The sequence below is a fragment of the Drosophila serrata genome, unplaced genomic scaffold (genome assembly GCF_035046125.1).
Source record: "Drosophila serrata isolate PLE 108 unplaced genomic scaffold, ASM3504612v1 contig_240, whole genome shotgun sequence".
Taxonomy (NCBI): Eukaryota; Metazoa; Arthropoda; class Insecta; order Diptera; family Drosophilidae; genus Drosophila; species Drosophila serrata.
Window position 1 is genome coordinate 4,137,482 of NW_028257138.1, and position 27,394 is coordinate 4,164,875.

General features: G+C 41.5%; 4 protein-coding genes across 11 annotated transcripts; 3 read left to right on the plus strand and 1 right to left on the minus strand.

Annotated features, from left to right (window-relative positions):
* The first annotated feature begins 82 nt into the window (after positions 1-82).
* On the plus strand, positions 83-10,577 carry LanB1 (laminin subunit beta-1). Of its 4 annotated transcripts, XM_020943302.2 has the most exons (6): positions 83-409; positions 468-524; positions 4,025-4,113; positions 4,431-7,356; positions 7,495-10,160; positions 10,231-10,577. In XM_020943302.2, the coding sequence occupies exons 4-5, from the start codon at positions 4,627-4,629 to the stop codon at positions 10,144-10,146; spliced, it is 5,382 nt and encodes a 1,793-aa protein (XP_020798961.2). In that variant the 5' UTR covers positions 83-409; positions 468-524; positions 4,025-4,113; positions 4,431-4,626; the 3' UTR covers positions 10,147-10,160; positions 10,231-10,577. The 4 variants fall into 4 exon arrangements, with proteins under 4 accessions (XP_020798961.2, XP_020798960.2, XP_086686772.1 ...); XM_020943301.2 differs by having other exon boundaries at positions 83-524; XM_086830646.1 differs by lacking the exons at positions 83-409; positions 468-524 and adding an exon at positions 2,311-2,410.
* A 391-nt stretch (positions 10,578-10,968) lies between these two features.
* Positions 10,969-15,455, plus strand: LOC110176989 (protein phosphatase 1L). Of its 5 annotated transcripts, XM_086830647.1 has the most exons (7): positions 10,993-11,243; positions 11,339-12,036; positions 12,616-13,092; positions 13,388-13,982; positions 14,044-14,307; positions 14,372-14,424; positions 14,678-15,455. In XM_086830647.1, exons 3-7 carry the CDS (start codon positions 12,716-12,718, stop codon positions 15,003-15,005), a joined length of 1,617 nt encoding a protein of 538 aa, XP_086686773.1. In that variant the 5' UTR covers positions 10,993-11,243; positions 11,339-12,036; positions 12,616-12,715; the 3' UTR covers positions 15,006-15,455. The 5 variants fall into 5 exon arrangements, with proteins under 5 accessions (XP_086686776.1, XP_086686775.1, XP_086686773.1 ...); XM_086830650.1 differs by lacking the exon at positions 11,339-12,036 and having other exon boundaries at positions 10,969-11,164; positions 12,921-13,092; XM_086830649.1 differs by lacking the exon at positions 11,339-12,036 and having other exon boundaries at positions 10,979-11,164; positions 12,915-13,092.
* A 948-nt stretch (positions 15,456-16,403) lies between these two features.
* Rack1 (Receptor of activated protein kinase C 1) lies at positions 16,404-18,096 on the minus strand. The gene is made up of 3 exons (XM_020943510.2): positions 17,921-18,096; positions 17,599-17,810; positions 16,404-17,119 (listed from the first exon to the last, which is right to left on the minus strand). Exons 1-3 carry the CDS (start codon positions 18,027-18,029, stop codon positions 16,484-16,486), a joined length of 957 nt encoding a protein of 318 aa, XP_020799169.1. The 5' UTR covers positions 18,030-18,096; the 3' UTR covers positions 16,404-16,483.
* A 301-nt stretch (positions 18,097-18,397) lies between these two features.
* Positions 18,398-23,982, plus strand: mts (protein phosphatase 2 catalytic subunit mts). The gene is made up of 4 exons (XM_020943477.2): positions 18,398-18,825; positions 21,368-21,931; positions 22,702-22,892; positions 22,965-23,982. The coding sequence occupies exons 1-4, from the start codon at positions 18,724-18,726 to the stop codon at positions 23,035-23,037; spliced, it is 930 nt and encodes a 309-aa protein (XP_020799136.1). The 5' UTR covers positions 18,398-18,723; the 3' UTR covers positions 23,038-23,982.
* Positions 23,983-27,394: the final 3,412 nt, after the last annotated feature.

A 27,394-nucleotide genomic window follows, 5' to 3' on the forward strand; every position in this document is an offset into this window, starting at 1 on the left:
TGCATTGAGCTATCGATAGTCGTCGCTATCGAAATTATACGATAGTCGTTTTTGAAATATCGATAGTGCCAATAGTACTATCGATTGTTCTCCACCTCTGCTGCAGACTGCAAGTTTAAATTCGAAACTCTCGTGATCGGACGTTTTCCTTTCGACTCGGAAAGAAAAAAAATCGAGACCGGGGCAGGAGGATCGAGATTCGGATCGGTGTGAGCCCACCCCCAACTCTTTTTCGGAATTTTCCTTTTCCAATTGTGTTGGAAAAATATCTTCTTCGCGGCGAGTGCATGCGCGTGTGTGTGTCGATCGGTGTACCTGTTGCGTGCGTGTGTGTGAAGTTTATAAAAAGAAGTCAAAAAGAAGAGTGTGTGTTTGCTGCATCAACAAAAATAAAAACACCGAGGAACGTGTGCGTGTGTGTTGTTGCTGTCTGTATTACAGCAGTATTAATTTTTGGTAACTTTCAGTACTCCAGTGTGGCGGCGATCAAGGAATAGATGATATACACAGAAAAGCAGCATCCAGTGAGTACTTTATATAGTAGTCAAACGATTTACAGTTAGTTTTTCCACGCGGAGTTTTTACGCAGTTTTCCAGACCAGCTGCAGTGTCTCCTGTCTCCCTCTATGCTTCCTTCGTCTCTCGGTCACTCTCTGTCTTAGTTTTTCGCTCTTTCTTGAGTTTTATCTGGTGCCCTGTTTTTGTTGTTACTTCGCTTGCCTTCTTCTCTACGTCTCCTCCTTCGCATCCGTTGTATTTGTATTTGTTGTTGATCGTTCTTTTTCATGTTGTTGGTGGCACACTGCAGCATTTTTTTTATCATGTCTGTTTTGTGTGCACAAAAGTCGAGATAACTCCAAAAAAAAGGGGGGGAAAGGGGTATAAGCCGAGTGCAAAGAGCACATAACTTCCATGATCCAACCTCTCTCTCTCTCTCTAACAAATACTCTCTGTGTATTTTCCAGTTTATTTTAATTTTCCATTTATTTGTTATATGTATACTTAAAATTGAAATACTTAGGTTCTTTATTAAAGGAAATGGTTAGTCAAATATATTTTTTTATTTATCTAGTTTTCTTAAAAGTTACTCATTTTAAGAAACTAGTGAGAAGATAGACATTTTAATTCCCTCAAAAAAATATTTCCCTAATAAATTTTGCAAAAAATTTCCAAGCAAGAGTATTCATTTTACATTTAACTTTTCTTAAAATATTTTCCATTCCCGACACATGTGTCATTTTCCTTGAAATCATATTTATACATATCCCAGAAATACTATCCTATATCCAATTGCTGATCTCGCTAGACTCTCCAGCAAAGATTACCCATCTCTCATAAAAAAAAACCGACTGTTAAACATTAAATGTACAATTGCTTTGCTAGAAATATTTTTTGGATTATGCATTCACATACTTGGACTCGTACAATATAGAAACATGATGCCATACATAAGTGAACGACTGGCTGCTTGTGGAGGGGAGGGGACTGGGACTGGACACAAAAAGTGCATTGCCAAGCGGTTTGACTTTATTTTTCCAGCGACAATGGGGCTCTTGGCTAATTAAAAAGTGAGCCGGGCTTCTGTCGCCTTGAAGATGTGCAGCCGACGAATTAATTTATCTAGATTGGATTGCGGCCTGTGGGCAGAGAAAAAAGGATTTATTTAGTCGGCGGTCGGGTCTAATTATAGCGGGACTATCGCGGGCTGATCTCATGCTTAGATGTTGGACTTTCTCATAAACATGTGTTCTCCAGACTGAGAATTGAAATTCGGGGCTGTAGTTTGGGGATGGGGTTTGGAATGGTGCATACATATGTATGTGTACTGTGTAAATATACAGTGCTCATTCGCAAAGTGGAATATTTTGTTTGTTATGCGAAATCTTTGCACATCAGTATAGTAATTGAAATTAAAATTTAATAGGAAAACGTCATAAAATCACTCAAGTTTTAATTACTTCCTATTCCTATTAAAACACATTGGGATTGTAGGGTAAAATAGTTCTTTATGACCTATTAAAGTTATATATTCAATACAAGATAAACATATTACTTATATAATATTTAATATGCATATACATTATTATACCCTTGCAAGGTTATTATTATATCAATGAGGTGCATGTAACGCTGTGAAGGAGTCATTTCCGACCCTATAAATCACATATATTCTTGATCAGCATCAACAGGCAAATTTTTCAAGGCATTTGGGGAGGATAATACATTTTTTCAAATTTTGTAAGGGGTTACACATTGTTAAAATTGTCAAAAATTGACAACAATTTTCATTTTTGTACATTTTAGATAAAGTATGCAGATTTATTACTCTAATAAAATCAAAAACAAGGCAGTTTTCCGATCGGAAATAAATGCAATATTGATTGAGCTACGATGGATTTTCTTGACAAGGGTATAGAATGTTTCGTGTTCTGAAGCTCGCTTTCTTTTTTATTAAATATCACAGTTAACATTAACATATGGATTTATATATTAAAGTTTCAAACTTTTAAATATCCAGTAATCACTGTACACTGTCACTGAAATTGGAAATATAAACATCACATCTCCGGAGCAAAACTAAGAAAAAAAAGAACAAACATGAAACAGCCAGGCAATTGTATGAGCGAATATTTTTTATGAACTGAACTGGTCATAGGCATATGTACAAATGTACGAATATAAAATATATATATGTACATACCTACTTGTACACATAAATACCCAGATCCAGCGAAGTCGAGAGAACGCTCCACTGCGGCTCCATTATTTACTCGTTTATATATAGTGTGTGTGCTTTGTTTATTTGCCAGTTTCCTCGACGAAAACGAAATTAACCAAGCAACGCACAAATAGCAAACAAAAAATTTAAAACACACACAAAGTAATTAAAGTCTGCCCAGGGAATGGGAGTCGGAGACGAGTTCTTCCCGGGATCCCGAACTGTGTCTGTGAATGAACTCTTATCGGGGTCCCAGTTTGAAATTATGAAATGAAACTCATATATGTATATTTTTAGGCCCGGCGTTGAGCATGATTTCATGTTTTGGGGCCTAGAAAATGTGCTTGGATTGACTACTGGTGGCTTATTTCTTTGGGTAATAGTAGCACAGTTTTTGAGTTCTGATACCCTCCGGAATCCTCCCTGATAAGAGTCACACACAGAAGCCGCCAGTTTGGCTTTAGACATGAGATTTTTTATTCACATGTCATCTTTGAATACTCTTTGGGTTAAAAGGGATTATTCTATGTTTCTAGTAAAAATATAATTATTATAAACTTTTAAATTGATGGGAAATTCAATTTAAAAGGTTTTGAAAATGTATTTTATTTAATATTTTCTAAAGAAGTCTTATAGAAGTAAAGGGTTCTATAGCAATGATCATAAAAAACATAAATATCAAAAGAAATTCTATAAATCAGAGCTCTTTTTATCATCATATAATATAATCATATTCCTAGGTCTCTTTATTAATTCTCATATACTAAAGCACTATTAGTTTATATATTTTAAAAACAAATTACAAACAAATGCCCAGAGGTTTCCCTTTGAAAGTTAAAACTAAAAAACGAACTGATAAACACAGCTCTCCAACGCACCAGGCAACAACGGATTAAGGCATCCCAGCACTGGGCATTATCGCACTATATAGTATGGTATGGTATGGTAGCATATGTGGGCAGTCCGTCCCCACAGATGATAGTAGGATCCATTCAGTTTCAGTTCAAGATTCGGTCTGCGGCCTCAGTTGGTGCGTAAGATTCGTGGGGCGCGGATGCCTCGTATTCTTTATTATTGGTACGAGACGACGAAAATAAATAAGAAAATCTAGAAAATTAGAGCATCTCTCGGATTGTTGATAAGCAGAGCGGTTCAAAAGTGGGGGCAACGCAATGTAGTGGAGTTTGTTTAGTGACTAAAATATATATTGAAAACGAAATAAACTTATAACTAACGTATAAAGAAATAATAACTTATAAAGAAATAACTAACTTATAAAGAAAATATTGTATTTAATTTTTGCAGCTGCGGGATTTATGAAAAATAACTATCAGCATGAATGAATAAACATCGTGAAGTAAGAAGGATAAGGACGACGAAGAGCTGTTGGTTAAGTAAGTTAAATAGACTAAAATTTGGTAAAGATTTTAAAGCAATAAAAGTAATTATTTTATTTAAAATACGATTAACAATTTTATAGAATATTATTTTGTAATATTTATTTTAGAAGAAAAGAAGTAAATATTTCTTTAATTAGTATTTCTTCATATACTTCATATATATAAAACTTGTAAGGTGCATACAGAATCAATGAGTTTAATTTTTATTTGTATTATTTTATTATTTTACAAAATATTTTTGAATTAACACTACAAGCCCATACCGAATTATGATCAATTTAAACCTTTTCTTTTTTGTTTAAACTTAACAGAATTTCAGAAGGAGGATCACGTGGACTGTAAGAGCTAGAGAGAGAGTAGAGGGTTCCCTCAACGAAACGAAAAGAAAAGCAAAGCATCGAACTGATTAAAGTCGCGGCCGGAAGTCAGTCCCACAGTGGAACACGACCCCAACAATAACCCAATAGAGAGGGGCAACGAGAGCGACCGCGACTGAGAGCCATCGAGATGTTGGAGCTGCGGCTTATCGCCGTGGTTTTTGTGCTCGGCCTGCTCGGCAGCGAGTGGACCCAGCCAGTGGCGTCGCAGCGAGCCCCTCAGCAGCAGCAGCAGCAGCATGGCCGCCGGGACAGGCCCAGGAATCCGCCCAGGCAGTACATCAAGACGCATCCCTGCGAGCGATCCTCATGCTATCCAGCCACGGGTAACCTCTTGATCGGTCGCGAGAACCGACTGAGTGCGAGCTCCACCTGTGGCCTGCATTCGCCGGAGCGTTTCTGCATCCTCTCCCACTTGCAGGACAAGAAGTGCTTCCTCTGCGACACGAGAGAGGAGACCCGATATGATCCGTATAAGAATCATCGGATTGGACAGATTATTTACAAGACGAAGCCCGGAACGAATCTGCCCACATGGTGGCAGTCGGAGAATGGCAAGGAGAATGCCACTATTCAGCTGAATCTGGAGGCAGAGTTTCACTTTACCCATTTGATTATCACCTTTACGACCTTCCGACCAGCGGCCATGTACATAGAGAGATCATTTGACTTTGGAACGACGTGGCATGTGTATCGGTATTTTGCCTACGACTGCAAGGAGTCTTTCCCCGGAGTGCCCACGGTCCTGCACAACATCACCGATGTGATGTGCACCTCGCGTTACTCCAATGTGGAGCCCTCGCGAAATGGCGAAGTGATCTTCAGGGTGCTGCCACCGAACATTAATGTCTCCGATCCCTATGCGGAGCATGTCCAGAACCAACTGAAGATGACCAATCTGAGGATACAGATGACCAAGCTGCACAAGCTGGGAGACAATCTCCTGGACAGTCGGCTGGAGAACGAGGAGAAATACTACTATGGCATCTCCAATATGGTGGTGAGGGGATCCTGCTCCTGCTACGGCCATGCCTCGCAGTGTCTGCCCTTGGATCCGGCCTTTATGCCAGACGATAATGAGGATGGCATGGTTCATGGACGCTGTGAGTGCACCCACAACACCAAGGGTTTGAATTGTGAGTTTTGCGAGGACTTCTTCAACGACCTGCCCTGGAAGCCCGCTTTTGGCAAGCAGACGAATGCCTGCAAGAAGTGCGAGTGCAATGAGCACGCCGTCAGCTGTCACTTTGATGAAGCCGTCTTCACCGCCTCCGGTCATGTCTCCGGCGGTGTTTGTGACAACTGTATGCACAATACCCAGGGACAGCACTGCGAGGAGTGCATGCCGTTCTTCTACCGCGATCCCGAGCAGGATATACGTTCGGATCAGGTGTGTCAACCGTGCGATTGCGATCCCCTGGGCTCTCTGGATGATGGCATCTGTGATTCGGTCAATGATCCCGAAAATGGAGCTGTAGCAGGAGCTTGTCACTGCAAGCCCTATGTCAAGGGACGTCGCTGTGATCAGTGCAAGGATGGCTATTGGAATCTGCAACCCGACAATCCCGAGGGCTGTGAGGCCTGCACCTGCAACATCCTGGGTACAATTAACAACTCTGGCTGCATGATGCGCACGGGCGAGTGCAAGTGCAAGAGATTCGTCACCGGCAAGGATTGTAATCAGTGTATGCCTGAGACCTTTGGTCTCTCGGAGGCTGAGGATGGCTGCAGCATGTGTAACTGCGATGTGGGAGGATCCTACGATAACTATTGCGATGTGATCAGCGGGCAGTGCCGTTGCCGACCACATATGACGGGCAGAACTTGCTCGCAGCCCAAGCAGAACTACTTTATTCCCTCACTTCCCGAAGTCCATGAAGCGGAGGTCATCGATGAGTGTATATCGTACGGGCCGAATGGCAACTGCAGCATTGTGGCCGAGACTCCGGATGGTAGCTTCACGGGCATTGGTTTCACCAGGGTCCCCGAGAACACCGAAGTTGTCTTCACTGTTGGCGATATTCCCCGTTCCATGCCCTACGATGTGGTCATCCGTTATCAGAGCACCAGCCGTGGGGACTGGGAGGATGCCTACATAACGCTGGTGCGGCCCGATGAAGTTGATCCCGATGGCGAGTGTGGTCAGCTGGCAGCGGCCACATCCTCGGAGACAAGGATACTGTTCTCTCTGCCCGATCGCAGCCGGCAAGTGGTGCCGCTGAATGATGTCTGTTTGGAGGCCGGAAAGGTCTACAAGTTCCGCATTTACTTTGAGAGGAAGCGACACAACGAGGACACGCCCACGGCCACCATTTTGGTGGATTCTTTGACCCTTATTCCCCGCATCGATGTCACTCCCATCTTCACGGGCTCCCCAATGGCCGACCTGCGAAGGCGAGAATACGAGGAGCACAACTGCAACGTATCCTTGTACAACATGGGATACAAATCAGATGAGAATTGCAAGCATCTGGACAACTTTGTGAGCACCTTTGTCCACGATGGCGCCAGCATGTGCAACTGCAACCCAACGGGTTCGCTGAGCAAGGTCTGCGACTCCAACGGCGGCTACTGTCAGTGCAAACCGAATGTGGTGGGCCGGCAGTGCGATCAGTGCCGCCCAGGCACCTATGGTTTCGGACCCGAGGGCTGCAAGGCCTGTGATTGCAACAGCATTGGCTCAAAGGATAATAATTGTGATCTGATCACCGGGCAGTGCCAGTGTGTGCCGAATACGTACGGCAGGGAGTGCAATCAATGCCAGCCGGGCTACTGGAACTTCCCCGAGTGTCGGGTGTGCCAGTGCAATGGTCATGCAGCGCAGTGTGATCCTCTGAAGGGTACCTGCTTGGATTGTCAGGTGAGGATTAATATATAGTTTTTGGCTTGGTAAATGAGGGATAAACTGATGAGGAACATTCTTTAATTAACCCCAATCTACCAAGCTTATAACCTTTTCTATTAACCAACTAATCTTGTCTCCACTTACCCTATTCAGGACTTTACCACGGGCTATAGCTGCGACAGCTGTCTGGATGGCTATTATGGCAATCCCCTCTTCGGCAATGAGATCGGATGCCGGCCCTGCCGCTGCCCCGAGACCGTGTCCAGTGGCTTGGCCCATGCCGATGGCTGCTCCTTGGATACCCGTAACAACAACATGCTGTGCCATTGCCAGGAGGGTTATGCCGGCGCTCGGTGCGAGATCTGTGCGGACAACTTCTTTGGGCAACCGGACAATGGCGGCACATGCTCCAAGTGCGATTGTAGCAACAACATTGATCCCTACGACACTGGAAACTGCGACCGCCAGACGGGAGCGTGTCTGAAGTGTCTGTACCAGACCACAGGAGATCACTGCGAGCTGTGCAAGGATGGTTTCTTCGGGGATGCCCTTCAGCAGAACTGCCAGCAATGCGAATGTGATTTCCTCGGAACGAACAACACTCTGGCCCATTGTGATCGGTTTACGGGACAGTGTCCTTGCCTGCCCAATGTCCAGGGACTGCGTTGCGATCAGTGCATGGTGAATCACTGGAAGATTGCCTCCGGCGAAGGCTGCGAGGCCTGCAACTGTGATCCCATTGGATCCCTACAGGAGCAGTGTAACTCATACACGGGAGAATGCCAGTGCAAGCCAGGCTTTGGAGGCAGAGCCTGCAATCAGTGTCAGGCTCACTATTGGGGCAATCCCAACGAGAAGTGCCAGCCCTGCGACTGTGATCCGTATGGAGCGGCCGATCATCAGTGTGACCGCGAGACGGGTCAGTGCGTCTGCCACGAGGGCATCGGTAGCTACAAGTGTAACGAGTGTGCTCGAGGTTACATCGGTCAATTCCCCCACTGCTTGCCCTGCGGCGAATGCTTCAACAACTGGGATTTGATCCTGAGTGCTTTGGAGAACTCCACAGCAGCCACCATCCAGCGCGCCAAGGAGATCAAGCAGGTCGGAGCCACGGGTGCATATACCTCCGAGTTCAGTGAGCTCGATAAGAAGCTGCAGCACATTCGGGATCTCCTGCAGAATACCTCAGTGAGTCTCGTGGATATAGACAAGTTGGACGCGGAGACCAATGCCCTGAAGCAACAGCTTATAGCCTCCCATGGCAAGTTAAGTGAAACGGAGCGAAACCTGGATGGCATTTACAACTCGTTGAGTTTATCGGGTGTGGAGCTTGAAGGCCTGCAGAATCACTCGAGGTTGGTCCAACAACTGTCCAAGGAGTTGAAGGAGAATGGCATTCAGCTGCAAGAGTCTAACATTGAGGGCGCCTTGAATCTTACTCGGCATGCCTACGAGCGGGTTAACAATTTGTCCACACTGAAGGAGGAGGCTAACGAGCTGGCCTACAATACGGACAGGAACTGCAAGCGAGTGGAAACGCTGTCCAATAAGATCCAAGAGGAGGCCGAGGCCCTGGCCAACAATGACAAGATTATGGCCGAGTATCGCTCCGAGTTGAGCAGCCTGACCGCTCAGATCCCGGAGTTGAACAACCAAGTTTGCGGCAAACCAGGCGATCCCTGTGACAGTTTGTGCGGCGGTGCTGGTTGCGGTCATTGCGGTGGCTTCCTTTCCTGCGAACATGGCGCCAAGACCCACTCGGACGAGGCCCTCAAGGTGGCCAAGGATGCAGAGACAGCGATCACCAGCAAAAAGGATCAGGCGGATCAAACCATTCGAGCTCTGACCCAGGCCAAGGTGAATGCCTCGGAGGCGTACGACAAAGCCAAACGGGGATTCGAGCAGTCCGAACGTTACCTCAACCAGACCAATGCCAATCTCAAGCTGGCCGAAGAACTCTTCACCGCCGTCAATAATTTCCAGGAGAACAAGACAGCTTCGCCGGCCGAGAGCAAGCAGTTGGCGCAGGAAACTCTTGATCTGGACCTCAAGCTTGAACCCAAGGAGATTGAATCCCTGGGTACTAAGATCAATGATGCCGTTTCATCCCTGAAAAACGTCGAGTCCATCATTTATAAGACGCGACCCGACTTGGACAAGGTGAATGATCTGCAAAGCATTGCCAATAGCACCAAGGAGAAGGCCAACAAGATCCTCGACTCGGCTAACTCGGTGGTGGAGAATCTAGCGGCTGCTGACGACTCCCAGGGCAAGGCCCAGGATGCCATTCAGCAGGCAAATAGCAACATTGAGCTGGCTGCCCAGGATCTCGAGAAGATCGATGAGGAAACCAATTCCGCTGAGGCCCCGGCCAATAATACAGCCCAACAGGTCGAGAAATTGGCCCAAACCCTGCAACGTCTCCAAAACAGCATTGTGACCAACGATCGCTATGCCAAGGTTATTTCCAAGGAGGCTGGCCGCATCAAGCAGGAGGCAATGAGTGCCCGGGGTGAGGCCAATAATCTGCAGTTCGCTGCGAGTGCCACGAACCAAACCCTAACCGATCGCGCTGATCGCTCCGAGAATGCCAGGGAAAGGGCCAAGCAGCTGCTGCAGAGAGCCTCCAAGCTGACTGTGGACACCAATGCCAAGCTGAAGGACCTTAACGATCTGCAGACAAAATATATTATCAAGAGCCAGGAGCTGCTCGATCTGCAGGCGGCAATTGGACCGCTAAACGAGGTGCTCAATCAGCATCTGAAGCACATCCAGGAACAGGCGTCCTACTACAGGCAGTGCTAGGATTTTGCAAGACAGTGAGTATGAGTTATGATTTCCATTATTATTCCGATTATTAATCGATCTCTTTCGACCTTTTTTTTTCAGTTTTCCAATGCGCGCGCCATTTGAATTGCCATATTTCATGAACAAATAAGAAGCAAAACTGCGAATTACATGAGAATCGAGTTAAGAACAACAACCAACACAACAACAACCACTAGAAAGGCAACAGTTATTATGTAACCACTGTTAAGTTACCGTTACGTTTTGTACTCTAAGTTTAAAAGGAAAAAAACAACAAACAAACTGCAATGTTAATTTTAAAAATTGATCGAACGAAATACGAAATGCCTTCATTTTATAGCTAAGTTTTTCTTACACTTTCTATCCCCTTATACACAATTTTTGTAATACAATTAATGTAATTAAATAAAACTACTTAAATGTGGAAATGTCTTGTTTTTAGTTTTCTGTTTAAAACGGCCAGATTGAGAGAGAGAGATCGAAGCAAGATGGTTTTAATAGAGAACGACAGGTGAGAGTATTATTGGTGTGACAGGTGTAGATCCCTAAGTTGAATAAATAATATTAATTTTTATTAAAATTAATATTAATATTATTTATTTAAATAAATAATTTGTATATTTGTAGCATACTTTTCAACGAATTTCAAATCCATAACGACTTTTGTGGCAACTCTGCATATTCTTAAGAATGAATCCATTCAAAAAGGATTTTTAAGAATTTATTAAAACATAAAGACATTTTTTATTAATAAATCCTCCTTAGGAATCCTCACTGTATTTTGGGATTTATTTAAGTATTGGTACTTATGCTGCCTGCAAAGCATATTGACAATTTATTTTTATTCCATTCCGTTTTGTTTTTAGTTCTTTCGAGCGTCGCGTGCTGCTGGCTTGTTTTTGTTTTTAATTTTCGTCCAATTAATTTTCATATTTATTTAGTGCTGATATATTGTGGAACCGGAAGTGGAATCGAATGGACAGACGTTACAGGCGATCTCTAAGAAGTTCAGCAGGTATTTAAAGATATTTCAATTAATAACTAAAACAGTTGGTGCCGTTGTAGAGAAGCCCACTGCAAGGCCAAAGGTCAAGGTAATGCGGAAAAGACAGAAAATGTTTCAAAATTCATCAACCTTTCAGTTTTCTTTTGCATTATTGTTTGCATTATTTGTTTTCTTCTGCCCAAGTTCTTCCCGAATTCGTGTGAGCTTTTCGCGGAAAGGGTAACCCTGCCCCTATCGATAGCTTGCAACAGCCCATCGATATGCCGATGACCATTGCCGATATTTCAGAAATCTCAACAAGTGCAAGTTGCTAGTCGTCGTATTTTTAATTAAAAACAGCAGCGGCGCTGCGCTAAATACGATATTGTTCGGCGCGATACAACGGGTGTAGTACGTGTGACATATTAATTAAATTATTTACTTATTTATTGCGACACCCGCCCGCCGTGCGGCAGATGTGCGACGTCCGTACATACATATATACATATATAGAGCACACGCACACACTCACGCAGTGCGGATGTTCTGATTTTATGCAAGAAAAGCGAGTTTATTTTTAAAAACAAGAAGAACATCGTTTCTGAAAATATAATGCCAAAGAAAGGCGGCGAACAACAAAAACAACAACACCAACGACATAGACAAACGGCGAAAGAGAAGCAGCGTCATTGAAACGCAGGCAAGGAAAAAGGGACAACACGCACACAGAGAGCGAGCGACGACAACGAATAACGACGAAGGGAAAGAAGGGAGCAACGAAAACGGCGAAAAACAAAAACGGGAGCAGCGGCGGCAGGCGAAAAATAAATATATTAAAGAGGAGAAAACATAAAGGAAAACGACAACTGACGTGCAGCGTCAAGTGTTTTTCCCTCAGCTGGGTACGTTTCCCCACCCCATCCCCCAAATGGGGTTAAAGATTTTCCTTTCAAGATGCAAGTTCTGGGCAATCTGCAATAATTTACGTTTTAAATTAAGGCCGCAACGGAATTCATAAAATTTCAGTTCTCCCTCGTAAATAATTGCTATAAGAAAATGGGTTTGTTTTGAATTGTTGAAGATAATATTGTCTTACAAACTTGCTACCCTTTTATTAGCCGGAAACTGCAATGTTTTTATTTAAAGAGATACAGTAAATATGAGATTTAAAAAGGCTTTCTATAAACACTAATCTTTCCATTAAAAATCAATGACTTAAAATAAACCCCTTAAAAGAAGAGGTCTTTGAAATCGTAAACTTTTTAAACGTAAAAAGATGCGAAATTTTATTACTTCCGATTCCGACAAATTTGAAAGAATTTTAAATGGGGAATGAGCTTTGCATTTTATTATTTATAAACATATGTACGTATATGGACGCCCCTTTGTTGTTTATTTCATAAATACGTTTTTTATTTCTTGCCAAATACATTCATGTATCTGATCCACACACAACCTATTCATACACACAACGCTGACAGTCTCGCATGCGTTTAACTTGAAACATCATCATCATCGGCAGAGGGACACAGACATCAGAGATCGGACTGAGTAAATAGCGAGATATCGCGGCCTTTCCCCATGGACGACGAACTGGAAGATAAGGTGTTCTATCAGACCTACGTTTCGCACATGAAAATCCTGTCCAAATTTGCGGTGGGCTTCTCGTCCATCAACTCGCCGCTGGCCTACATATGGAAGCTGTGCCGGCTGTATGTCCTCCGGCCGGAGGTGATCTTCTGCGGCCTAATTCTATTCGTCCTCTTGCTCTACTTGCAAGCGGTAGATGTGTGGAGTCGCAGCATCCTGGGACGCATTCAAGCCACTCTGGGTCGGCAGAAGGCCGTCAAGATGATGGAGCTATCTGCCAGTGCCGGGGATCACCAAAGCTGGGAAGAGATGAAGCAGCAGAGCTCTGCCTTTGCGGTGCTAGGACGCAGGCCACGAATGGAGGATAGGTGAGTGCAGGCCATTTGTATTTTAGCGATATTTTTACTCATTAAAAAGGTTATTTTCAATTTAATTGAAGCAGAAAAGAATTTTACGCTTAATAAAAAATGAACAATTTTGATGGCTAAATAAATCGTTTCCAGATGTTGAACGTGGTTGAACTTAGCTCATATAAAACCACAATATCTATAACATATGTTTATTGCCATAAAAATAGGTCTATAAAATGTATTGAAAATTAAAATATTTAAAAAGAAAATCAAATTTAAAGCATGTTCCTAATTATGTTCATTACTTTTCCAGATTCATCATCGAGGAGAACATTAACAACAATACGGGCATCTCCTTTTTTGCCGTCTTCGATGGTCATGGCGGTGAGTTTGCCGCCGATTTTGCCAAGGATGTGCTGGTGAAGAACATTTACAACAAGATCATTGAGATGTCCAAGCTACTAAAGTCTGAAGGTGGATCAGGAGGTGCCTTAGATTACGAAAAGAGTCCGTATCTCGCGCGCAAGCAGAGCCGCAAAGATGGGAACAAGGAGAACACGGAACCCAGTGCGACAGCAACTGTGGCCCGCAAGGATAGCCTGAGAAAGGCGCATAGCACCACGGCCGATTGCAGTGCCATCAAGCAGAAGACCACAGAGGCCTCCATAGCAGACATTTACACCGCCACCTTAAATATGGCGATGCGGGCGAGTGGAAATGTAGGTGCAGCCAAGGATTCGTTCCTCAATAACAACAATAATAATGCCCAGAATGGCGGAGGTAATCCGCCGCCGCCGAGCTACGAAGCCAAGTGCTATATCGAAAACGGACGTATTAACTTTGGTAAACTCATCACAGACGAGATCATGTCCGCCGACTACAAGCTGGTGGAGCAGGCCAAGCGAGCGGTTAGTACAATAGATCCTTTAATAATACACATTTTTAATTATACTTCTTTCTCGACAACAGACCAACATTGCGGGCACCACCGCCCTGATAGCGATTGTCCAGGGCTCCAAGCTGATTGTCGCCAATGTGGGTGACTCACGGGGTGTCATGTACGATTCCCGGGGCATTGCCATACCCCTGTCCTTCGATCACAAACCCCAGCAAGTGCGGGAGCGAAAGAGGATCCACGATGCTGGCGGATTCATTGCCTTTAAGGGCGTATGGCGCGTGGCCGGCGTCTTGGCTACGTCGCGTGCACTCGGTGATTACCCGCTGAAAGATAAGGTATGGGATGATTATTAAAATCTTGATTGTATATATTGTATATATATAAATGACACACTTTTAGAATCTGGTGATTGCCACGCCGGACATCTTGACATTTGAGCTGAATGATCACAAGTAAGTGTCGTTAAACTGAAATTAGAACTTGCACATACGTTTCAAGATTCGTTTTATTATTTGTTTGTTTCTAGCAACAACATTCTCTTTTAGATCATTGTTTAGATTTCTGAAAAGAAACTAACCTTAGATATTCAATAATGCAAAACTCCACTATTGCACTGTACTATTAAATAATAGTTAATTTAGATTTTTTATTTATCCTGTAAAAAACCCTTAGAAAATCGATTTTATTAATATATTTTATTTGTAGACCCCGCTTTCTTATACTTGCCTCGGATGGCCTTTGGGACACTTTTAACAACGAAGAGGCCTGCACTTTTGTCCAGGAGCACCTCAAGGAGTCTGACTTTGGGGCCAAATCCCTGGCCATGGAGTCGTATAAGCGCGGCTCTGTGGACAACATCACCGTCCTGGTGATTGTCTTCAAGAACGATGTCTATAGGATTGGTAGCAGCAGCAGTGCGGCGGCGCCAGAGGGAAAAGTTGGAGGAGAAGGCGGAGATAATGCGCTAAAAGTGCCAGCTAAATCTCAGCCAGCAGCGGTTGTGCAACGCTCGAATTCAATCAAAACCAAATGAGGCTATTACTTGTCTCACAAAAAAAGGAAATAACTTATAATGAAGAAAAACAAACGAAAAGTGCCCAAAAAAATATTTATAGTTAGGCGTTTTTTATGCTACAAAAATATTCTTTGTTTTTCTGTTTACTGTTCCCTAAGACATTCAGCATTCACATATGTATCATTCATGGCTCCCCATTATTGTCTCTTGATCTTGATTAAGAATGTTCACTGTTCGCTTATTTTGTTTATTCACTCGACTTGCAACACACATCACATCAGAAACTGAGATCACAGTCATCATGCATCATAAATCTGTCGTAATTTATTTATTTAATTTATTTGTTATGCTCTTGTAAATTATAGAAACATTTTCTAACTCTTATCGCGAAATGTGTTTACAAAAAAATAAAAAATAAAGCATGCAAACGAAATACGACAATTTCGAGATGCTATCTTAAATCTTTAACTTGTGTTCGATTTATTAAAAATAAAATGGGAATTCTAGAGTAAGGATTGGTTATTTTTAATAGAAATTTGTGTAACTTTCTAGCTATCTCAGGTTAAACATTTTTTTTATCAAAATTTTACATTGTTAAAACTGTAAGAAATTCGAAAATTTTTAAATTCCTTAACATTTTAAATTAAGTATGCAGATTTATCAACCTAGTCAAAACTAACATGGAATAGCTTTCCGAATTGAAATTAATGCATTTTTGGCTTAGTTATCAGTTTTTTAAAATTTGATTTATGGACAAAATTGTCTTATAAATATCGACTCAAAAAATAGTAACATAACTTTAGTTAGAAGCTTGTAAAACTATGAAGGATTCATTTCCGACCCTATAAACCATATATATTCTTGATCAGAATTAGCAGGCAAATCTTTCTACCTATCTCCGGTTAAAAATAAAAATTTGGATTTTTTTTTTAAATTTTTGTTGTCAATATTTTACATTGTTAAAACTATTAAAAATTCGAAAATTTTTAAATTCCTTAACATTTTAAATTAAGTATGCAGATTTAACACCCTAGTCCAAACTAACATAGAACCGCTTTCCGAAGTGAAATTAATGAATTTTGGGCAAAGTTGAGATTTTTAAGGTTTCATTTGTTGAAAAAAATTCTCATATAAATATATCTCAAAATTCAAATGGAAATTTTTATAATTTCCGATTCGATCCTATAATTCAATTGAAAACTTCAAAGGTATATATATTCTTAATGATTATCTTACGTTATCTGCTTTAATTCTTTACCAGACATTCATAGCTTTCTACAAATTGAAAAACAAAAAAACGGAAAGCAATTTTAAATTAAATCATATGTGAAAAATCTACCCATATCTGTTATATTTATTCATAATATATATACTAATCTAATTAATCTTAAACCCACAATTAAGTCCTCACAAAACTTTTTAAAGGCCGTTAAATTTTATTTTTGTTCACGTTCTAAACAAACAATTCCACGACCTGTACAAAAATAGTCAGTAATTTAGTGAGCCGAAACGGACACCTGCCAGACACGGATGGTGTTGTCCGAGTAGCCGGCGAACAGAGTCTGACCATCGGTGGACCAGGCCAGCGACAGGCACTGGGGCTGATCGGCCTTGGATGTGGGCGAGACGACCTCGGGGCGCAGCTCCTCGACGGTCTTCTTGCAGGCGAGATCCCAGATCTTGATCGAGGGACCGTAGGCCACGCACAGCCAGTAGCGGTTGGGCGAGAAGCACAGGGCATTGATGATGTCGTTGTGCTCCAGGGTGTACAGGTTCTTGCCGTCATTCAGATCCCACAGCAGAGCCTTCGAGTCCTTGCCACCGGAGGTGCACAGGGAGCCGTCGGGCGAAACGGTCACGGTGTTCAGGTAGCCGTTGTGGCCGTGATGGTTGTTCTTCAGCTTGCAGTTGGCCAAGTTCCAGACCTTGACGGTGCGATCCCAGCCGCAGGACACGATGATGGGATTGGAGTGGTTGGGCGAGAAACGGACGCACGACACCCAGTCGGTGTGGCCATCCTCCTGGATGGTGAACTTGCACTCGGCCAGGGTGTTCCACAGTTTGATGGTCTTGTCCCGAGAACCGGAGACAATCTGACGGTTATCAGCCGAGAAGGCAACCGATAGAACGTCCTAAAAAGCGATGGAAAGAGTTTTACGATTAGTAATAGATAATGGAAGGATTTTAATTTCGGAAAAATAAAAATATTTCGCAGTATTTATGCAAACTGTATTAAATTACGTGCTTTTACAAAAATCAAATAATCTAAACAGTCTACAAATATACCACAAATAGTACAAAAATAAATCAAATCGGAAGGGTTATTTTGATTGATTTTTTGCTTTTGTGCCTACTTACGAGAGCGCTTCAAGAGAGCCAAGACTCGGGGCGAAGGGTAGAGTTTACAGATGTCAACCAGAAATTCTGCCTCGCATAGGCGCAATATTGTTTCTTTCGATTTGTGAGCGCGGCAAGGGCGGCATTACAACCTAACCTCACACTCCTAACCTTACATTTTTCACTTGCCACTTGCCGGCGTCACAAATCAGTTGGCAAATCTCAGGGTCCCTCAAAGGAAAAACTACCAATTCAAAAAGGAATCTTATCCCACCTTGGTGTGTCCCTCGAAGCGGCGAGTGGTCTTGCCGGCAGCCAGATCCCACAGGCGCAGGGTCTGATCCCAGGAGCCGGACAGGGCGTAGTTGCCGTCGGAGGAGAGCACAACGTCGCTGATGAAGTGCGAGTGGCCGTACAGGCGCTTCTGGGGGTAACCGTAGTTGGTGTCCTCATCGCGGGTCAGCTTCCAGACGATCAGGGTCTTGTCTGCAACGTAAAACAACAACCATTAACAAATGTCCATTGATGGCGCAGATATCCGCGGATTTGCGACGCCCTCAAAGTGCTTCGTGGCTCGACGCGAAAATTTCACTCACCACGGGAGGCCGAGATGATGGTGTCGGGATCCTTGGGGTTAGTGGCGATCTGGGTAACCCAGCCATTGTGGCCGATCAGGGTGCCGCGCAATTGCAGTGTCTCGGACATCTTGGTATAATAATATTTCGCAGGGCGGTTGAAACACGTCCAAGGGCGCTGCGAGCTGGCGGAAAAAAGAGGCAGTTCCGGTTACTAGAGGTGCAACAACATCGATATAAACATCGATCTATAGATGTTTTTCGAATTTTCTATTATCGATGTTTTTTGACCATCGATGTTTTGAAAAACTTTCGGTTTTTAAACGTTTACAGATACATGGGGTTGAATTCTCATGTAGGATGTAAAATTATCTCTTTGAGCGTAAATTAACCAAATTCTCTTGTGAGAGAGAGCTAGAATGAAATAGTGGTGGCGAAGTATCCGAGCTCTATCGATGCTACGTTATTTAAATCTATTTTAGCAAAGTTCTCTACCAGCATATTGTGTGAATGTCAATTTGTATGTTTTCCAATGCCTTGCTCGGTCACACTATTTTTCCATCGCGCGGTCACATTGCTTTGTTAATCGTGTCGTCGTCGCTTTGTGAACAAAAAAAACTCGAGGAAATTACCCGAATCGACGAAATTTCTGCCTAATTCGACTGGGCACGAGCACACCTGTGTGGAGCTAAACGGAGTGAATACGCGACTGGCCATCGAGCTTCAACGAAAGTTGACACTTTTCCTGCACCCCCGAGTTGAAAAAAGCCGTCAAAATTGAATCGACAAAGATTGACGAGACTTTTTCTTCCACCACAACTGCAATGGAAGATAAAGCAACAACAAAAGATCTTGATCAATGGATTGAGCAGTTAAATGAATGCAATCAGTTGACAGAAACACAAGTTCGCACCCTCTGCGACAAGGTAAGCATCCGGTCCTCGCCCATTTTCCCCGTCCGAATAGGAGTTTAAAAATAATTTTTCATCATTGCATGCGAGAGATTTTTTTTTGCAAATGGTGCTCCGCTGCGTGCCTCTGCCCCTCTCGCTCTTTCGCCCACTTGGCTGGGCATGATTCATGTCGGACGCTCTCGCTCGCACAGTAGCGGCGGCGGCGGCTTGCGTCGCCATATTGGAATATTGGTAAATTCCAACAGCCAAGCGGCCCATAGGGCTGCACGGGTGCGAGTGAGATGTCGCTAGGAGCAAGTGCGTGCGTGAATGCGACAGCTAGAACAGCGCCTTGGTCTAATGGGCTAAACCTCGGCAAAAAAAAAGAGATATTTTACAATATACAATTGTTTAGCTTCCACCAGCGCAGGTGATAAGTGTTGTTGTTGTGTCCGCTGGAAATTTCGCACGCAGCCTTGCCCCCTCACCCACCGCTGCTCGGCTGCTGTGTTCAAACGGTTTTTCGCTGAGTAAATATTACTTAATGTTTTTGTGTGTTGGTGTGTGCGCGCCCCTAGAATATGTATCTATGTACCCGCAATCGGTCGGCCGTCGTATCTAGAATTAAAGTGCATTTGGCTTGGTGTTTGTGACCGTGTATATATTAGCTGCTGTGTGTTTTTTTAAGGTTCAGCATTATTGAATTCAATTAAAACACTCGGCGCTATCAATTGTTTTTAATTTGCCTGCCAATTTTTACCGTTTATCGCGGCTCGCACGCACACATAAAAACAAACAAGCAGAGGAGTGGAGCGCGGCGAGAGAGTGCGAGGGAGAGCGAGTGTTGGCGTAAGAGAGGGGCAGACAGATAACGATTCATTGATTCGGGAGTAAGTAGGGTTATGTTTGCGTCACCAAAATATTTGGTCTGTGTGTTCCCATTAGAATCGTAGAAGAATCTGTCCATCGATCAGAAGAACGTTCTCCGCTCTACGCGGGTGCGTCTTCCTTAGTTGTTATTTCTTCCTCCCGTTCGTTTTGTTGTAGCGGAAAAGGGAGAGCCGCCCCCGCGCCTGCAGTTGTTGTGAGTTTGTGTGTGTGTGTGCTGGCCTCGTCATGAGTTTATATTATTTATTTAATTTTTTTTTGTTTCGATTTCTGGGCAAGCGGAAGCAACAGTCGTCAAGGTAATGCAAAAAAAATAGCAAAATCTAATTGGTACACACGCATAATTCTCTCATTTCTCGGCACTTCTGTTCCGGCCGGAACTTGTTTTCTTTATGTTCCATTTCATCAGCTTGCAGATTATGGGGAATGCCAAGAACAAGTTGAAATTCGGTGCTGTAAAGCCCAATTAAAGTCCATCAATTGTGCGGATGCATTTATCCGCTTTTAGTTAAATAAAATTCAAAAGATTTGTAATGTTAAATAGGAAATGTGTTTAAAACTAATAAGACTATTTCTGTGTCCAATTTGATAGCTTTAATTGCACTTTTTTCCAGATAAATTCATATTTACTTCACCTCTCTTCGTTGCTACCTGGCTTTGTTTTGCTTTTCATGTGCCATTTATTAGCACCTGAGAAATATGCGGCAAATATATATAAGCAAAATGTATACAAAATGAGATGAGTCCAGGTTCTTTGACTTGTCAATCGGCCTCGCCCTCGCCCTTTGCCAATGTTTTTTATGAACGAACAAGTGGCCAACTATTTTTGGGAATCACTTTCGATTTTTTCGTTACTTTCGGACTTTTGTTGCTTGAAAAAATTCTGTCTTGTCATGCATCTTCTGAAAGATACTTTTTTTTTTTTTATTTATTTCTAATTTTTTTACGGAATGGGAAAAAAGTGATTGTTCAGTTTGAGAAAATTCCATTAAGTGATGCTGATTGTATACATGGTTCTTTTTTATGCTCAGGGCTTTATCGTCTTTTATTTGTGGCCAGCTATATTTAGATTCATTTTGAAGAGTTTCCGAGTTTATCTCGCACAGTTTGTGAAGAGAAAACCATTTAATTATTCCCTCTATTTCTCAATTTGTCTTGAAACATTCGGTTGGACGTTGTAGTAGGCACACTGCACTTAGCCTATATCAATGTTTTATCTTCTCTGCTAGTTACAAGCTATTTTTAGCAGCCACTAAGTGTTGGCGTTGAGTCATTTGCGTTGTACATTATTCAGCGTACTTACTAATCGTTTTCTTTATCTTCTCTGACCATGATTTAGATCTTGATGAAATGAGGAATCATTTTTACTACAACTAGAGTAAACTTTACATTTGGCTTATGAAATAATATTGCTAATTGTTTAACAAAGAAACATATCAGCGTTAATGGTTATCGATTTGGCTTTTTACTGATAAGATATCAATATCAATATCAGAATTTTAATTGTGGTAATTATGATTTGTTTTGTGATATTATAAAAATGAACGTTCTAAGAGAATGAAATGTCCAATGGCTATATTTATTTGATATATCGATATTAATCATTATAAAAAACATTTAGTTTTGAAATACCCCAGGGTTATTCATATATCTATCGAATATCTGACTGATTATCCAATTTTTACAGGCCAAGGAGATCCTCTCCAAGGAGTCAAACGTCCAAGAGGTAAAATGCCCCGTGACAGTGTGCGGCGATGTGCACGGTCAGTTCCACGATTTAATGGAACTGTTCCGCATAGGAGGCAAGTCACCGGACACCAACTACCTGTTCATGGGCGACTATGTGGACCGTGGCTACTATTCCGTGGAGACTGTTACCCTGCTGGTGGCCCTAAAGGTTCGGTATCGTGAGCGCATCACCATTCTGCGCGGCAACCACGAATCGCGCCAGATCACACAGGTCTATGGCTTCTACGATGAGTGTCTGCGCAAATATGGCAATGCCAACGTATGGAAGTACTTTACGGATCTGTTTGATTACTTGCCACTGACGGCACTGGTCGATGGGCAGATCTTTTGCCTGCACGGCGGCCTCAGTCCCTCGATCGACAGTCTGGATCACATTCGGGCCCTGGATCGTTTGCAGGAGGTACCGCACGAGGGTCCCATGTGCGATCTGCTCTGGTCCGATCCCGATGATAGGGGCGGCTGGGGTATTTCACCTCGCGGTGCCGGCTACACCTTTGGACAGGTGAGTAACAGATGACAGGAGGAGCAATGATGAAGGATGAAAGAATATGGTTTGGTTAATTGAAATTACTTAAAAGTGGGTTCAAAGCAGGCATGTTTTGAGCCAAATATACCGCAGATGGTTGAATTTAATCTCTTGACAAGTTTAGAGCTACTTGAAACACTTAAAGTAGGTGTTTATAGCACTGATAACGACTAACACGAGTAAACTTTTTAACTAAGGCTATTAAGTCTATTATGGCATGTTCTTTGTCTATACAAAATAAGTTTAATTAAAGAATAAACCAGAAAAGAAGTGAGAAATTGTATTTAAATGACAAACCTATATAGTAATATATATAATATCGATTTCAATTATTAAATCACAGCTTTCCCAGTAGTTAAAATTCAGTAATCAGTAATCACTAATCGACATTTACGACCGAAATGCGCCTTTGATGATAACGCAATCTATAAAAACCCTTTAATTGATAAAGAAACGTATATTTAAGCTCTTTTTGAAGGGAAATCCCTAAGGGTTTTAATAAATATTGCTAATAGAATAACAATTTTCAATAAATTATTAAAGAAGTGTATTTTAATCACAATCAGATTAATCTTATTAAAATAGAATACTATCTATTAGGGAATCCACAGATACTGATCAGGATTTAAAAGCACACAAACATGTAATATAAAGTCAGACTCTTGCTTCTTTGAGTGTCTTTTTAAATCAATTTTAAATCTACATTAATTTTCCAAACCTTTACTAATTTCTTTACATAATTTCAGGACATTTCGGAAACCTTTAACAACACAAACGGCCTGACACTCGTCTCACGCGCCCATCAACTGGTAATGGAGGGCTACAACTGGTGTCACGATCGCAACGTGGTCACAATATTCTCAGCGCCAAACTATTGCTACCGCTGTGGCAACCAAGCGGCCCTTATGGAACTGGATGATTCACTTAAATTTTCATTGTGAGTATTCGGCATTCTTCCCCAAAAAAATGAATCATATTTGTAATCTTTGGCTTCCCCCAATTATTTCAGCCTACAATTTGATCCAGCACCACGTCGCGGTGAGCCTCATGTTACACGAAGAACACCCGATTATTTCCTTTAAGCTGGATCGCTCGCACCTATGCAGCTTTACATTAACACATATTTACATCGCATAACAACAACAACAACAACAACAACCAGAACCGAGAAAAACAAACAATATATTAATATATACAAATCCAACAAATGGCAAAAACAAAAAAATATACAACAAAAAAAAAAAAACCATACAAAAAAACACCATAAAGAACCCGAAACTAAAAACCTCGATGCATTTGTTTTGTGGCTGAGATATTGTATAAAAAAGAAAGGAATGCAAATTTAACCATAACAGACGCAAGAACATACAAAATGCATTGAACAACATTTTATTGTTTGTTGTTGGCGTCGCCAGCGGGGGCGGCGTGCCTGGAAAGATATATCAAAGATAAATTGGGGAGAAGCAGGAGCAGTATATACAGAGCCGCTGATACAATCCAATCCAATCAAACCTACCAACCAACCAAGCAAGCAACCAGAAGAACTACAACTACTTAGCTAAATTTGTTAATTTATAAAAATAACGAACTAAGCGCCGCAAGCAGGAAGCCAGAGGAGGAGAAGGACCCGCAGCAGGCAGGAATGATGGATGGATGGATGGATGATTATGACGTGACGTGATGTGTGCATGGGGTTGCGGACGGGTTGGATGACGGACGAACGCCAGGACGAGCAGCAGTAGCAGTGGACCCAAGCATAAAGATAATGATGAAGCAGCAGTAAACGGCAGCAGCGGGGAAGCTTGGGCGGGCCAGCGATTCACACAAAAACAATTATAAAAAGAAAATAAGGAAATACAAATAAAACGTTTAATATTACTGATTAAAATTAAATAAAAAAAGCGAATAAAATTATAAAAAAAAGAACAAAAGCAAAACAAAAAAAGGAAGAAAACCGATTAAAAAAATTCATTATCAATTAAGTTCATATGTAACTTTAATAATAATAAAACAAGAAAAAAACAAAACACGAGCGAAACTTCATGCAGACGAAGAGAACGAAGGAAGAGAGTGGCTTTCTCTCTTAAGAGAGTAAATATCCCCTCAAGAGATAAAGTCCCGTAAGAGCGAATATGGAGCAGAGGCTTTCTTGCCTGCCTGGCAATGCCATTTCCCTTATGTCCTGCGGCGTTTCCTTGGTTGTATGGAAGCCTGGCAAAGATAACACATCGTGGACAAGGCGGGCGGAAGTTGAGCCTCAAAACGGGCGGCCACCTAATTGAGACCACAAAAGCGGGAGGCGTGATAGATGGGGGCCAAGCAGGAGCAGGAGCCCGTGATATATGGACAGCTGGGGCGAAGGTGGAGCCGGATGGGCCAGGCCAGGACGGGATGCAAGGCGATGCCCGAAAGTCGAAAAATCTAAAATCAGAGCCCAGGCCGAAGGCGGATGCCTGCCTTTTTGATTTTTCCAGCGAAAGCGAAAGCTGAGAGAAATCTTTGCCAACTTTGTATAATATTTTGCATATTTTAGAAGCTCCACATGAGCAGGGCAGAACTTGGGAGTACAGTGGTCACTGGTCATGTTGTTATCCGTGTTTATTTTATATTTTATTTTATTTTACTGCGTGATTTTTAACGTTTTTATATGATTTTATAATGAAAAGACTATTAATGTGACATGTAATTTTTTAAAGTATTAACTTGTATCTGTTTTCAAAATGTTATTTATATTCCCTATTGGTCAGATTAAAACATATGTATATCGCAATTTATATATCATTTTTTGTTTTAAATATGTTTTTATTATGAAAAGCTTATAAAAATTACAGTTTTTACCTAGGTGAAAATGTGTTTTAATTTATTAAAGTATAATTTATACGCTTTGTACATTTTTAAATATGTTTTAAATATACGAATCAATAAATTTATTTATCTCCTTAAATATGGATAAATCCACATTTTCTGCTTTCACAAGGGTAGCATAATTAATTTTCCATAGCTTTCCCTTAAAGAATTTAATAATAATACATTTTATTCTGAAATTTCTAAATGAATCCTTGACATTAATTTAAAATTAATATTGTTTTCTGATTTAATAAACATCAAAACCCCTTAAGCCCCTCGAAACAAGGTTATTACATATATTTCCGTTATAATTCCAGCATCAGCAGATTGTACTGTGTGTTGTTGTTGGAAGGAAATTCAAATTTCAAAACATGCTCGGGAGTCGGGACTCTCAAGTGCCAAGGAACTTGTACCTCTTCCTACCGAGACTTGTCATCTATCATGGTCCCAAACAAACCCGAAACCAGAGAGGGAGAGGGAGAGGGAGAGAGAGAGAGAGAGAGCTACTGCTCCAAGGCTGGAGACTGGAGTGGGATGGGGAATGGGGGTAATTGTCGCCCCGGCTGGATGCTGCGAGGGGTTAAGGGCGGTGGGATTTTTGGGGGCCTCGAGCAGATTGTATTTGTCGTGCGACGGCAATGGCGACTGCGGCGTATGCGACATGGAAAATCCATTATCACGAAGTGAATTTTTACTGAAAAATTTACATACCCACTCCAGGCCCCCCGCAGTCGCTCATATAAATGTGAAAATAAATCCTGAGTGCGTGTTCAAGGGGCAACCGAGGGCGTAGGGATAGGGATGCTGCTCACTCAGCCCAGCTTCTCCGGCATGAATATAACCCACAGAAAAAATACAACTCTATTTGATGGCCTGTTATTAAGTAAAGGAATGCCAACAGGCAAAAGTTTACCATGGCGCAAGGCAAGAATCCTAGGTAGATTTTGTATTTAATTAAAGGCATAAATTCAAAACGATGGTCCCTCGATTTTCTACACCACAAAGAATTTTCCATAGGCAGAAGATTACAAAATTAATAAAATTTTGGTATAACTGTAAAAGATTTCGTTGACATTATTTGATTAATAATATTTAAAGAGATTTTTTTTAATATAAGCTTCTGATAACTCTGTTAGGTTCATTTTTATAACAATAATTTCAGTCAAAAGCTGGTATTTATGTGAAGGATTCATTTCCGACCCGATAAACCATATATAAAATTTATCAGAATTAACAGCCGAGTCGATCTAGCTTTGTCCGGTAAAAAAAAAATTTCGAAATTATTTCCATTTTTTTTGTCAAAATTTTACATTGTTAAAACTATTAAAAAATCGAAAATTTTTAAATTCCTTAACACTTTAAGTGAAGTATGCAGATTTATCAACCTTACAAAATCTAACATAGAAAAGCTTTCCGATTCAAAATTAATGCATTTTTGGCTTAGTTATTGTATTTTTAAGCTCTACTTTTCTTACAAATTATCATACTAAATTGTGGATAAATACTTACATTTTAATATTCATTTTAAGGTATTCTAATTTCAGTCAGAAGCTTGTAATTTTTAAAGGAATCATTTTCGACCCTATAAATCATATATATTCTTAATCAGAATTAGCTATCTCCGGTTAAAAAGAAAATTTTCGAATTTTTCTCAATTTTTTTAATCAAAATTTTACATTATTTAAACTGTTAAAAAATCGAAAATTTTAAAATTTCTTACAATTTTAAATTATACAGAATACAGAATTATTAACCTAATAAAAACTAACATAGGAAAGCTTTCCGATTCAAATTTAATGCATTTTTATTATTTATTAAATAATGCTAAAAATAAGTTAAATATTTTTAGTTTGATAGATTTCCGATTCGATCCGATAAGTTAAGAGCAAACTGCAAGGGTATATAAACTCCGGGTTCCAGAAGTTTAAACTAAACACATTATAAAGTTCCGGTTAAGCACTATCCGCATTTTATCTATTCTAAGCTTAAGTCCATATTAAAAGTGTCTGGTTAACTATAGTTAACTTCAAATAAACCACTGATTTATTTCAAGTGTACATCCCGACTCTTGGTTAAAGATGATGGCCGAAAATGTTCGGACCATAAAACAAAAGTAAGTGAATCGGTATGATGGATACGGTTAATGTTTGGGATGGGTTTCAGAGGGATGCCTGCGGAAGGTAGCCTAAATATTAAAAATTTAAATGAACTGCTCACTTTTTACGATTTTGTCCTTAGTTTACGACTGGTTTTTCCGCCAGCTAGAAAGGGAGAGAGAGAGAGGGGAGGAGGCGTGCCCTAAACAAACGTTTTTCGGTATTTTTATCGTTTTAAGCGGAGACCAGAGGAGCGGTAATTTTTGGGGGCTAGTGTGTGTGTGTGTGTGTGTGTGAGGGATGCGATGGATGTATCTTTTACGATGCAAATTTGTTGCCATAAAATTGAAGAGTGTAACCAAAAGTGAAGCAGTGCTGCCTTTTGCCTAAATAAACTTTGCAGACTACAATGATGATGATGAGTTGCCATTGCCGCTACGCTTGATGATGATGATGCCCAGCCGCTCGTCTCCCTCCTCCATGGCCACGTGCTGAA